Raw genomic sequence first — 14,547 nt, 5'->3', positions numbered from 1 at the left:
CCATCTCTGACAACATTACTGAGGTTGAGAGTTGTATGTCACTAGGCCTTGGTTCTTAATGGACTGTTGCGCCACCTAATTTATTTATTTTTAAGTTTCACGTTGGTCTGATTTCACAAGGTTAAAATGAATTTCAAAATTATTTCAAATCCCGTTTACAAGGTGTAGCGAAACGAGTTTTAAAGCTTTTATAAACCTGTGTAAAGTTGAGTTTAACTTTTTTTGGGCGCATTTACAAAGCTAGTGACTACAAAATTGCAATAGGCAATTCAGACCTGTCATATAAATGACAAATACAAATATATAAAATAAGGAACATTTGTGTTCTCAGAACTTTGAATAGTTTTTTTTCTTTTTAAATTGAATAAAACCAAATAGAAGATATAATATGATTGATTTATATTTGTATTTAAATACCGAAAGATTTATTTCATTTTGAATTCTTGTGTCCTTACTGAGCAGCTGATTGTGAAACGTTAAAACCTAACTTTGTAGCCGACATTTTGACACTACGTCAACTACTTTTGAAGTTAGATTTAGCCAATCAGAATCCCGTGACTACGTAGCCATTAGCTTTGTGAATGCAACAAATGTGAAATAAAATCTTGAGTTCTCTGTGTTATTAACATTTTGATGTGGAGTGAGTAACGAGGTTCTGGTAAAAACGTGGCAAGTAAGATTGATTTATAAAAAATTGAAGTTCTGCTCTTCGTTGTTACGAAGACGAATATTGTCAAAATCGATATTTCAACATATGTAAATACAAAACTCAAAACCAATTTTTCAACTGATTTAATTGAGTTTTAATTCCATCCCTTTTTAATCCAGCATTACGTAGAACCCATTGACCTTCTATGTATGGTATTTTACTATGCAGTACGGCTGACGTTGACATTTTTCACGGTTGACAGCCCTTGAGTTGTGACAGTTAGTTGGAGATGTGTAGCCAACTTCGCATTGGTGTTATCTATTCTTTAAAGCTACTAGCCCTTTTGTATGTTCAGCGGAAATATGGAGAAACTTTTGAAATAGATTTTCGTATATAGTTTATTTTGGCAAACTTTATAATAATAGATGTCGTTAGTTTCTTTGAAAATTAATTAATTTTTTTCTCAAACCTATAAGAGGGCAAGTATGGCCAAAGAGTTGGAATCACTTTTAAGAAGAGTTTTGTATGGATTAAGTATCAACTAGCAGTTCATATCAAGTATGTCAATGGTAAGGACACTCTATTTTTTAATAAACAAAAATATCAAAAGATTCGCACGTGGAAGTTATTTGATAGTTAAAAAATTTTGCTCGCCCATAAGGCTAAAAACTCAAATGGATCAGCCGAGTCCAAACGCAAGATTGAGATGCACTACTTTACTTTTATATGGTGAGATCTTGAACAAATGTGGATCAGGTTCTGTAACCACGTACTTGAGTGACAACTATAATCTAGAATAAGCTACGATTCTACTTGTACATTTTCTTGAAATAAGGTTGAACTTAACTGAGCAAACATAAGTTAAAACTTATTAAACTTTAAACCAAAGTTTCGTTAACTGAGGTTCACCAGAGAATAATGAACACAAAATTGACTTATAGAAAACATTTAAGAAAATTAGTAATTTAAACCTGCATATTTTTGGAAACAAAGTTCCTTTAACATGATAAGCTCTAGAGGAGTAATGTGAACTGATCCTTAAGATATAGGATATTCTTTAATAAAGGAAATAAAGCATTCGAAAAACCCTTAACGGTATTTATTTTTATTTTGAATTTATACAGCTGTTAAATTACATTTGTACCAAGAATATGTACAACTTTAGTTGAAATTTATGATTAAAAAATGCATACAGAAACAAAAAATCCCTATTATCCTTTCTGTCAATCAGAAAACAACTATTTCCAACCACCATCAACTTCATTTAAATCCTGCGCACTTCAAAAATTCCAAAGTTCTGTCATTTTTATATATTTCGAAAATATACACACTGCAAAAATATTTCTACAAAACGCAATCTGAAAAGAGACGAGAGAGAGAATAGTTTCGCCCGAGCGAAACGTCGCTGTTTTTCGCAGTGTGTGCAATAATTTTTTTAAAAAATAGAAAAATTATCCTTAGATCACCATTAAACTGTATATAAAGTTTTCACATCTCGATTCGTAAAGGACAAATAACTATTGTCCCGAAAAATTAAAACAAAATTATTGGTGGTATCCGTCGTGTCGGTCATTTTCTTGTTCTCGGGAATAAAAGGCAAAAAGAAAAAAAAACCGAAATATTCGTCCTTCGCGTCAAAACTCGATCATAAATGTTTTAGAAAAAAGAAAAGTAAAATATCTTCGTATTCATTAAAAAACACGAAAAAAAGGACTTACAATGTCTTCAACTAGTGAGCAGGTAAGTTTTAATAGTTTTCTATTTTCTGTTCTTTGTCTGGACCAAATAGAATCAATCATTTTTATTTTCATCATGAAAATTTGATGGAAGAAAGAAGTGGGTGGCATGAAAAAGGACCTTTTCTCCCTTCTCCACTACAGTCCTTACGATAATATATTTCGATAAATTAATCGAGAACAAAATACTTTATTCAAACATTTTGTTCCATAAGCAAAGATGGCTACTTATGGCCTTCTTATTTTTTTTATTTTAGTCAAGTTGAAACTACCCTTTGTGTTCTCAAAGGGTAGTTCTTGCCCTCGGAAATCCCGTATTTTTAGATATATGTTATGTCGAGAACGAGATGAATAACTGTGGACTGTCATTGAACTTTTTTTTTGTTGATTCATTCCAACGAAGAATTGTGGGGAAATGGAAAAATAATAAATAAACGCATTTCATTGGGGGTGGTTTGGCTTAAGACTTGGCTGCAAAAGAATGTTCCGTATCCGTATGTGACATCGACATGGCAATGTGGGATTCTCTTTGTCTCATCTGCATTGGGTTAAGAAGAGTCTTACACTCGCATCAGTCTAAGTGAAGGTCGTTGACGACGGAAGTGGAAATACAATACTTTTTGTATTTTTAGTTTTTCTCTTCAGTTTTTCCATAAAAACCGAAATGGAAATTGTTAAAGGTTCTACTTTGGAGGTGTTTCTTTGCCTTTGACAACTTTTTCAAAAGCCAGTTTCCATTTCTAGTAATGTAAAGTTGTTAAGTGATGATGGGGCAGCAGCAGGTAAGAGCCCAAAATAAGAAGTGTTTTTGTTATGTTCTTGAACTCTATTCACTCACCTCTTAAAGAAGAAGAAAAAAAAACAAGAATTGGCTCTAGAAACTATTAAACAGAGTCAACACGAAAAAATTTAAATAAGGAAAAGTTTCGTTAACAAAAAACCAACAAGAGGAATAAAAAAGAAAACTTCCATGTTTCCCTTTCGTTAGAATAGAGAGGAGCAAGTGCAATCGAAAAGGTGTTAGTATTTTCTTTGTTGAGACATTTGAAATGCTAATCAAGTGCTTTTGTACTTGGCGTTCATGGGAAAATGTAAATTTTTGCTGCAAAAGTACCTCTGGCGAGAGACTCTTGAACTAAACAACTCGAGTGGTTTTTTGGTACCATAATCCAGAATTCTGTTGGGTGTTTATTTTTGTGAACTGAGCGTTTTTTCCTTTGGCTCAATTTTCTTATTAAGGACACCTACATTTTTGTAGTAAATGGTTTGTGATTGCATATATATACAAGTTGAAAATAGACTTCAAAAATAAATGTACCTTCATGTATTGAATTGATGATTTAAGTGCGGGGATCATACGATGAGATTAGATATGAATGATGAAAAGACGATCCTTAGTTTACGTTACACATAATTACCAAGTGCTCATGTTTTATTCATAAAAAAAGGTTTAGGAATTGATCCATGATGCTTACATCCTCTCTCGACCTTAAATTTATGTAAACACTCGTCACTCTCAAATGTGAAACTGACATTTGAAAGGATATAAACTTCATTTGTTTATGCTTGTTTAGGTTTCAAAAGGTGTTTTTGATTGGCAATCTATGGAAGAAGAAATATCAAAAGAATGTAGGCCAATTACATTGAAGCTCCACCGTTTTTCAAGGTTCGTAATAAATGTGATAAGCGTCAAATTATATACAAAAACAGTTTTATTGGCGCAAAATTTCAAACCACCTTTTGCTTAGGGTTTAACCATTTACTAGTGAGCAATTTGCTATATATTAAGCCCTTTAGTGGGGGCTTCCAAAAATGTTCGTTTTTCTTACTAGTAAATTGGAAATTGCTTTTTATAAAAAAAAACGAGCATCCAAACATGTATAAAAAGTGACAGTTGACAGTGAAAATAAATAATGCAAATAAACTTAAACGGACCTATTAATTGGAATTCCCAACTGTTGACCTGAGCATTTCATTAACTGCTCCTAAAAGAATAATTATGCAGATGTCATATGGATTCAGCAAAATTGCTTCAACTTTAAATAGCTATGATGGGAAATTTGGAAATATTACTACAGGGTTATCCATTTTGCCGTTTCAAAAGTGAACGTAAATACAACACATTTTATATTATAAAGGTTGATCATTTAACATTATGTGTGAAACACTACATCAAGCATAGCATCTTTTGATGTAATTTTCGACCGCTTTTTTAAATATATTGGGTATTTCAGCAATAACTTGACGAATGTCAAGTTAACACAATCTTTTGAGTAGCCCCACAAAAAAAAAAGTCTAACAGTTTAAAATCGCATGATCTTATCGCGACGTTGCGATATTCGCGGCCAGGAAATGTCCATGCAATAAGGCCATGTTCACTGTAGTTGTGGGGCATTTAACTCCGTCTTGTTGAAACCGCATATTCTCCAAATCGTATTCTTCAATAGCAGACAAAAAAGTCGGTTATCATATGACCATAACGCTCCGAATTGACGGTGACAGTCGTTCCATCGTCGTTTTCGAAGAATTAAGGTCCAATCGCACCTCTGGACCAAAGAGCTCACCAAACAGTGACTTTTAGTGGATGTAATGGACTATCTTCAATCACTTAAGGATTCTCAGGACCCCGAATACGACATTTCTAACCGACTGTTGTTGAAGCTCCCATTCGACGTTTCTGTGCCGTTGTGAATGATCAGCTGGGTTCAGTTGTTGCTGGCTTTTTATGGATGTAGGAGTACATCCAAACGCAAAATACCCCATAATTTGCCGTTAGACAGTCCTAATTACGACGAGGAATCGACACATTCGGGTCTTCGGCAACACTTTCACTTACAGCAGCGATATTTTCAGTTGTAGGAGCAAAACGATGAAGCACAGGCCGTACAATGTCTGTAACCAATCCAGTCTCTTCAAATTTCTTCACAATTTTTCCAATTGCTTTCACAGTTGGACGATTATGTAAACCATAAAGCACAATTTGTGGATGTGGCACATTTTTGTAGTAGGTTTTAACAATTTGTATGCGTTGTGCGATAGTAAAGCAATTGATTTTCGTAAATGTCAGACTTTGAAGTGAAAAATAAAATTGGTTTAACAACTTAGTTTGACAGATGTTAAATTGCAGCTCTATAGGTACTTTTGGAACCGCAAAATGGATAATCCATTATTTTTAGCAATTCTAAGTTGTTGGCAACTTAGTTAACTAGTGAGTGCTCATATGGGGATTTCCCTTAAGAGGTTTAATTTAAAATTTGTTCAGAACCACAACCCTCCTCTTCGGATGTCGAATTGCAACGGCAAAATATGATTAGCTCATTAATTTCCGGTCTACATAGCATTGTACAATTGGGAGTAAGAAACCGTGTGTAATTTAATGCTTCGAAAACCCAATGCTGCCTTGTATCGTTAAAGCGAAATATACCCTCCTCGCCCTCTATGAGTGGCACTTGTATCAACGAAACTGAAATTCTAGACATCTTTGGAATGTGCATCAGAAACCACTTTTAATGGAGCGATGTCGCCAAAAATGCCGCAAGATGTCTAGATTTTTTTTTTTTTGAGACGATGCAAGAAATCTTTGTCTCCGTCTGATCTGTCTACAATCTACAAAACCTATATACGTCCGAAACTTGAATATAACTATCATCTCCGGGCTTATTTAAGCCTCTTGGACAGTATTCAAAGAAGAGCTATTTAAATTATTAGTGACATTAACATCGTGATTATGTCACTCGAACAGCGTCGTAAAGTGTCCCATGATTTTTACCGTTATTTTAAAGGACCATGCTCTATTGAGATAGCCAGTTGCATACCTTCCCTTAAACAATATAACCGTAATATCCGCGCTTCTAGGAATGCCCATCAGTTTAACCTTGATAACAACTTTTGGCCGTACTATGAAGTACAGAGATTAATTTTCTAGCCGTACTACGTGAATGTGGAACGCCTTTCAGGAATTCAAAATCAATGAATACCGACACCTCCTATCTAACCCCTTCTTCTTTTCCTAATGCTTGCACTGTGTCTTTAGCATATTAAAGGTATACAAAACCCTTTTAGTGTTCGCTAATTATATGAAAAAAAGTATGTTTTCCAATAAATCTCAAGGAATGTTAGTTATGCCAATTTAACAATAGAAAGACGGTTTTCTTCAAAAGTATCGGCTTCACCAGCAACATTCTTAATTGTTCTTGAGTGATGCGCACGCTTTTAATTCGGCAACTACTAAGTTTTTTTTAAACAACTAAAATTATTTTAACCGAAAATCTAGAAGTGTTTTAAGCTGTGACTGAAAAATACTTGTTTCATTTTGTAAACTTCGTATAGAATTCATGATTATCAGCAAATTCTGGCACAGAAATTATATTTCGAATATTCAGCTTAACTTGAAAAGTGATCCGAAACGATTTTGGAGTTTTATTAGTTCTAAAAGGAAATCAATTGGCATTCCAACTACGATGAAATTTAGAGGAGATAATTCTACTGACATTAATACAAATCTTGTACTTTTTGCTCAATTTTTTGACTCAGTTTACTCAACTTCACAAGGAAACTGGGATTTTCTTTCAGATACTACCCCTAAGTAGGTATTTGCTTATAACACTTAGAATTATCTGATATATTAAACGGTCTTCAGAATAAACCCAATCACATTCCTGGTGTCGATGACATTCCTGCTCTTGTCTTAAAAAAATGCTCTAGTTCTATTATGCTTGCCATTGCAAATTAAATTCAACTTACCTTTATCGTCCAGAATATTTTTAGACGAATGGAAATCTTCTTTTCTGATGCCAATTTATAAGTCTGGTTCGAAAAATATGGTTGAAAATTAGAGAGGCATTTGTAAGCTGTCTACAATATCTAAATTGCTCGAAAGTTTAGTAAAGACCAAACAGGATTTTTTTCGTAAAAGAACATGTAAGTAATGCCCCGCATAGGTTTATATAAGTTAGATCCACTATCACTAATCTAGCATGGTTTTCCTCTTTCGTTATTAATTGGATAGAAAATCAAAAGTCAAGTAGTAAGGCATTTGATTCTGTAGGCCTCAACATACTTATGGTAAGCTTCATAACTTTGGGATTCACTCTAATCTCCTTCAGCGGATTTCATTATTTTTAACTGATACAAAAAGTTAAACTTTACAATCCAACCTCGAGTTCTATTAAATGTGTCTCAGGAGTTCCCCAGGCCAATTTTATTTATAATCTTTATCGATGATATTTGCAAAAACATAAAGTTCAGCAAATCTCTTATCTTAAAATATTTTTAAAAGTGAATTCCATTTACGATTGCTTTAATATCCAAATAGACCTCGATCATTTATCAGACTGGCGTTTGGTTAAGTGTGTTAAACTTAATGTCAAGAAATGCTTCGCTATCTCTGTCTTTATGAAACTCTCAACTTATGAGTTTGCGTATTCTCTTCTTTCTTTAAACAATAAACTTTCCAATAAACATTTTCGGATAGAATTGAGAAAGTTCAGAATCCTTTCTTTAATTTTCGTTCAGATTCTCAAGGTAGGACGTAATCTTCTCGGTTTGAAATCTCTCAAATCTCAAAGAACTATTCATGATATAATATTTGTGCGAGATGTTTTATGTTACCATAGTAACATAACCTTCTAACGTTGATTTGTAGTTATGCCCCAATTAGACCATTGAGAGAAACATACCTTTTTTTCAACCTTAGCATAGGACTCAATTAGGGAGTTCAACGAAGTACATAATTAGCCATATTGACATAGCATGGCCTAGAAACAAATTCAAAAACGATTTTTATTATGTATTTTTAAGAAATTAATCATGAATTGTAATTTATTTATTTACTACTTTACTTCTTATTGGAAAACCCTTCAATTCAATTATAGCCCAGTTAATATTGGGATATTCATAAATGCATATCTCTCTTTTTGATGTTAATATTTTATTTTAAATAAAGCCTAGCTTTGTAAACAAAATGTTAATATATGACGGTCGATACATACTTCCTGTTTTTTTTACTGTAACTTAATATTTGTATTTTGGAATACCACAAGTTAGTCATTTAGGACCTACTATATTTTCAGTTTTTTTTTTATAAAGTACAGGTACTCATGGGGATATTAATACCCTTAACATGTTTACGGTTAAACACAGTTAAAATTTTCAATATTGAAATGGGAGGAGAAAACAGAGTTGGGTAAAGCATTCCATATTCTCGACTTAATAGTACGTCAGAAATTGAGCTCGAGGCTAAACTGATGAGCATTCCTAGAAGTGCGAGTATTACAGCTGAATTGTTTGAGGGGGGTGGGGAATGTAGCTGTCTCATTCGACAGGACATTGCTTGTAAAAGTATCTGTAATACAACGAAAGGCATGAAACATTGCCGGTGTTCAAGAGATAAATGTTTCCGTTATAGTTCTATCGCCTATCATTTTCAAAGCTCTTTTTTGTATCCTATCTAAAAGATTCAAACTTGTTTTAGGGGCTCCTGCCCAAAAATGCGAGTTCCATTAAATTTTTGGACGAATGAAGGCTTTGTAAATTACAGCCAGATCAGAAGGAGTGCACCATTGGAGAAATCCTAAGCACTTGGCAGCATGTTTGACAACGTCAAATATGTGATCATTCCACAAAAGGTGATCTGTGGTACACATACCAAGTAGTGACAGTTGATTAGTTTCCTGGATGCAAGTGCCACTCATAGATAGCGGCATCGGGAGTATGTTACGCTTTAACGACAGGGGAAAGCATTGAGTTTTCGAAGCATTAAATTCTACACGGTTTTTGATTTCCCATTGTACAACGCTGTCAAGATCAGAAATTTATGATCCAAAGGACAAGGATGTGATTCTAGAAACGAGTGTGAGAGGGTTCTGTCGTCGACGAAACAGTTTAATGGGTTAGAAGTGGCAGACATAAAATCATTTATAAATATAAGGAAGAGAGTCGGAGACAAAACGGAGCCCTGGGGGACACCAGCATTTATTTTATATGTGTTTTAGATTTACCTTATATCGTAGCATTACAAATACATAAATTACAAACAAAGTTCCACAAATTTAGTATTTATCAAAGAAAATTTCAACAAACTCAAATAATGTGATTTTTATCTCTAACGAGATTAAAGTATAACACGGTCCTACTGCCGACACAAAAGATTGTTTTTAATTCTGTGTACTTGTATTTGTTATAATCCGTCTGAATTGTACCTTAATAAAAATATCGTTAGTAAGTCGGAACACTAAAAGTTGTTTATAACAATATATACAAATGAAAATAGGTTAGGTGCTTCCTCGAGATAGAGCAATGAAAAACTCCAAAAGTATCTAAATCTAAGAAAGGCGCATTACCTAATTGATTTTTTCCAATATCTATGGTTGATTGCTTAAGATACAAACAAAACCAACCAGCCATATTTATTATGTCTGATGTTAAAACAAAAACCTATCTATCTATAATACTCGTACATGTACCTATCCCATCACTCCTCCATTTTGTTTTAATATCCATTGTTGTGAATTTTATTCACAATGTATACAATGTACATCGGTATGTACGAGTAAAACCCGCACCCATTCCATGGACGAATTTTGTTTGTCCTTAGCATAGAAAGTAGAAACTCATTCTAATGAAAACACAGTCATAAAAATTCAGCAAAAATAAAAATAGCTAGCATAATAGAACTAAGCACATATAAGCTTATGGGCAGGCTCAGGCACTAAAATGACGAATCGAGGTCAATTTCCAGAACGGATTTCACACGCTTCCTATTCCATCATCCACCATCATCAGAAAATCAGCAGCTTCAGCTTCAGCCCCATCATCAACATCAAGTTATTTATTTTTTCGTCGTCCTTGGACGTCATTGTTTTTGATGGTACATCTTTTTATTTTTGTTTATGAAAAAAGTACCTATTCGTATTTTGTACGATTGTTCATATATTTTTGTTTGTAATAAGTTCGATGCAAAAGTTATGGATATGCAGAACATTTAGCATATAGCTACACAAGTCAGCGTTTTCGATTTCGTACAAAAAAAGGAATGATATAGATACATTCAGTTGAGATGTTCATCTTAATGACATTTCATTTCAAAAACGTGATAAAATGCAAAAATGTGAATTTGTGATATTTTGTGAGGAAATAACTACTCACATTTTTGATTAATACTCAACAAGAAGAAAAACAAATAGTGCAGTGTCTAAGTTTGTGCTTTTTTGCTTAGGGTAGTTCAATTCGTGATTTCAAGTTGGTAACTTTCAAACTCAGCTGTCATTTGAAGTGTCATAATATTAGTTCACCATTTGAAATGTACGATAATGGCTGCGTTCAATCTTGTCTTGGATAGGTGGATTTTTAGATACCTTTTTGAACGAGTCAGATAGCTGTATTTAGGTAGCTGTCAAAAAATAAAAACAACTTTTAAATCAGACTAGAGCTTTTAACCGAAAATGAGGTCGAGGGCAAACTCAGATAGACCCCAGAGGATCGCACAAGGGAACTTATTGTTTCGGTGTCACTAACTTGTGCCTCGTTGAGGTAAATTTCAGTCATCATCTCAAGGTATGGCCAATTCATTAGTCCTCGACCAGTTGACGTTTTCTTGTAATTGGCTATGATAATATTGTAGAGCTTTTTCATATTTTTTAATTTTATTTTTAATTCCTGTTCATCAAAATTTGACCCGTGTGTTTCAAGAACTTTTGCAATTTCTTGAAAAATTGTTTTTTTCCGGGTTTTTGGGTCCTTTCTCTTTCTGCACTTCTACAGGAAGAGCAGAATGGATTTATGTATGTTCCCAACCTTAAAAAAAGGGAATAGAGTGGTTCTTCTTTCCGGTTTTGAATTATCTTAAAGGATAACTTTCTTTCAAGCTGTTCGCCTCTGTCTGATTTTATACATAAAATCAAAAAAGTTATATTTATTTACTTCCACAAGATTAATATGTATTTACCTGTATTTTGTTGTACCTCTTGCACAGAATGAGGTTCTTCAACTTCTACCTAGCAAATTGGTCTTCTACAAAACCGGAACAAAATAAGTCAATTTTGAACTTTAAAAAAATAGATTATAATTAAAATCTAAAATTTAGAGGCAAACAGCTTCTTCAACGTCAATTATGTACAGAACATCCTCAAATACAACTTCAACTAACATTTTGTATCTTTTTGCTTACCAACAAATACAAAAAGCTGAAATCAATTTTCTAGTACCTTGAAATTCAACCATGTGTCGAATCAGCTGTTCTGTCAGATACCTACATACCCTAGAAGTTCTTGGATACCTTTGGATTCCTTTTTTCACTTCTCAGTTGAGATCAGCTGTTATTTTACAAGTAAAACACTGACGAAAAGGTATCCGGATACCCTGTCTGTCTGAGATTGAACGCAGCCAATGTATCGCTGAGGACTCAAAGAATCAGTAAAACCGACTGCAAAAGTGGATACTAAAACCAAGTCACTCTTTCACGCAGTTCTCGACGATTATGGTCGTCTACTAAGAAAGAAATTGGTAAAATTGTGAAGAGATTCGAAGCCTTTCCGATATCTTAGATGATAATGATGATCTTAGATGATGCACACTCGTCTTTACGCACGCTCAGTCGAAAATATTACTGCTTCAAGTGCAAGTATTGTGTTGATCCGAATTTATCGTAGCAATTGGACTTGTGCTGCACAACTTTTTAGACAGTTATTGAAGATCTTTTCTTGTACGATATATGGTTCTAACAAGAGACGTGTCTTGGTCATATATTTTATGTTTTGGAGAGATCCAGTGGCCTTAGTAAGAGACCATGTTAATTTGCAAAACCCCTGAACTTTAGACACATTAACAAACATTAACATTAACAAAACATTACCTCAGAAGACACACAAACGCGTGGAAACTTATAACGAATTTTATGGATACAAAATTAGTACAGCAATTTGAAACAACATAGATCTGTAAGAAAACAAATGTATATATTGTTATCAATTATTGAAGGATTCAAAGATATATGTATAAGGTAAATTTTAAGGACGTTTAAAATAAATAATTTAATACAAGAAAAAGAACAAACAAACCACGTTTTTCGCTGATGGCGGATTTTGAATCAATCAAGAGAAAGCACATAGGCATCTTTTTCTTCGAACACTATATTTTCCTAAGGAAAGTATTGTCAAGTTATTTTTGTTGCATATAATATTCTTAAAAATTGATTGAAAGTTAATAAAAAATTAACATCTTTCTATTATATTTTGTACTGCTGTGAAAAATGTCAGTCAGAAAATTGTTGCGATCGTGTGAACTTATAATTTTGTGTGACAATATTGCCAAAAAACGTCACTTTCAGCAACTGTAAGGTGATGTTTGTAATTGTCAAATGTCGTTGTTTAAACTATCTAAAGATTGCCGACAATTTTCTCATTTTTTCTGTGTGTATTGAAATTATTTAAATTTAAATTGTAAGAATTTAAAACAGAAAACAATTCAACAGATGACGTTTGTAACTGTCAAATGTCGTTGTTTAAACCATTTAAAGATTGCTGACAATTCTCTCATTTTTTCTGCGTGTATTCAAAGCAGTTTACCTTCTGCCATTTAAATTGTAAGAAACCATATCAACAGTTAATTTTGTATTCTTTCAGAAACATCACTTTCAGCAATTGTAATATGACGTTTGTGACTGTCAAATGTCAATGCTTAAATCATTTGTAGATTGCTGACAATTTTCTCATTTTGTCTGCGTGTATTCCAATTAGTCTACCTTCTGCTATTTAAATTGGAAGAATTCGGAACAGAAACCATATCAACAGTAAATTTTGTATTCTTTCAAAAACGTCACTTTCAGCAATTGAAAAATGACGTTTGTAACTGTCAAATGTCGTTGTTTAAACCATCTTAAGATTGCTGACAATGTTCTCATTTTGTCTGTGTGTTTTTAAATTAGTCTATCTTCTGCCATTTAAATTGTAAGAATTCGGAACAGAAACCATATCAACAGTAATTTTTTTATTCTTTCAGAAACGTCACTTTCAGCAATTGTAAGATGACGTTTGTAACTGTCAAATGTCGTTGTTGAAAAGATCTAAGGATTGCTGACAATTTTCTCATTTTGTCTGCGTCTACTCAAATTGGCCTACCATCTGCCATTTAAATTGTAAGAATTTGGAACAGAAACCATGTCAACAGGCAATTTTTCATTCTTTCTGCCCACAACAAAACTTTCAGTTTCTAGAAATAAGTCATGTGAATTGTATTTATATAGGTCCACTAGTGATCTTACCCCACTGAACGATGAGATTGTTTCGCTTGATATTTCAATAGCATTTAACAGGGTTTAGCATTACACTTTCTGATCAAAAACTCGGTTTAGATAAACCCTCCTTCATACAAGAAGTATTGGATGGGTACAGGTCCGAAAACCACAAAATAAATGCTGGTGTGCCGCAAGGCTCTGTTTTGTCTCCAACACTCTTTCTTATTTTTGTTATTGATCTACTGTCTGCAACTTCTTTTCTAGTTAATTGTTTCACTGACAGTATAAGTCTTAGTTTTTCATATTTTTTTTACAGACTCACATCCCAAACGCATGAGCGTGATGCTGGCAAAAATGCCCCAAGATGTTTTGGTTTTCGAAAATGGTACAAGAAATTTGTCTCTTCTTCTGATCTGGCTACAATCTACAAATATTATAAACGTCTAAAACTAGAATATACAACTTCCAAGTCTGAGCTGGTGTTCTAGTAACTAACTTAAGTTTCTTGGAAAATATTAAAAAAAGATTTTTAAAGTCATCATTAACTCATTTACTTCACTCGTCAAACCCTTTTGTACCGTTATTTTAACAGGTTATGCTTTAGTGAAATAGCCAGTTGCATTTCCCATATTAAACAGTTCAATCATAATAATTGCGCTTCTAGATATGCTCACCAGTTTAACCTTGAGACCAACTTTCATTGTACTGTGAAGTACAAAAATTCATTTTTTAGCCGTACTACACGAATGTGGAATGCCTTACCACCCTCTACTTTTCGCCATGATTTCAATTCTAAAGAATTTGAAACAAATTTATACAGACACCTTCTTTTCAACACAACCCTGATGCTTACGTTGAGTCTGGAATGTTTGGAATATTAAACGTATTTAAAGCCCTTTTAGTGTGTTGTCATTATTAAAAAAAATGCAAAG

The 14,547-nt window shown here is 33.4% G+C and overlaps 1 protein-coding gene across 3 annotated transcripts in view; it reads left to right on the top strand.

The window, feature by feature from the left end:
* The first annotated feature begins 1,961 nt into the window (after positions 1 to 1,961).
* The window catches only part of LOC129945767 (tight junction-associated protein 1), a 92,414-nt gene continuing 79,828 nt past the window's right edge, over positions 1,962 to 14,547 (top strand). For 2 of the 3 annotated variants that reach the window (XM_056055682.1, XM_056055681.1), the window contains exon 1: positions 1,964 to 2,389. In XM_056055682.1, coding sequence (XP_055911657.1) covers positions 2,369 to 2,389 — 21 coding nt within the window. In that variant the 5' untranslated portion in view covers positions 1,964 to 2,368. Of the gene's footprint in view, positions 2,390 to 14,547 lie in introns of all 3 variants that reach the window. The other variant, XM_056055685.1, reaches the window with a different exon arrangement.

Source organism: Eupeodes corollae, chromosome 2 (genome assembly GCF_945859685.1).
Source record: "Eupeodes corollae chromosome 2, idEupCoro1.1, whole genome shotgun sequence".
NCBI classification, from domain to species: domain Eukaryota; kingdom Metazoa; phylum Arthropoda; class Insecta; order Diptera; family Syrphidae; genus Eupeodes; species Eupeodes corollae.
The sequence above is the reverse complement of the archived record's forward strand: the minus strand, read 5'-3'. Positions and strand labels throughout refer to the sequence as shown.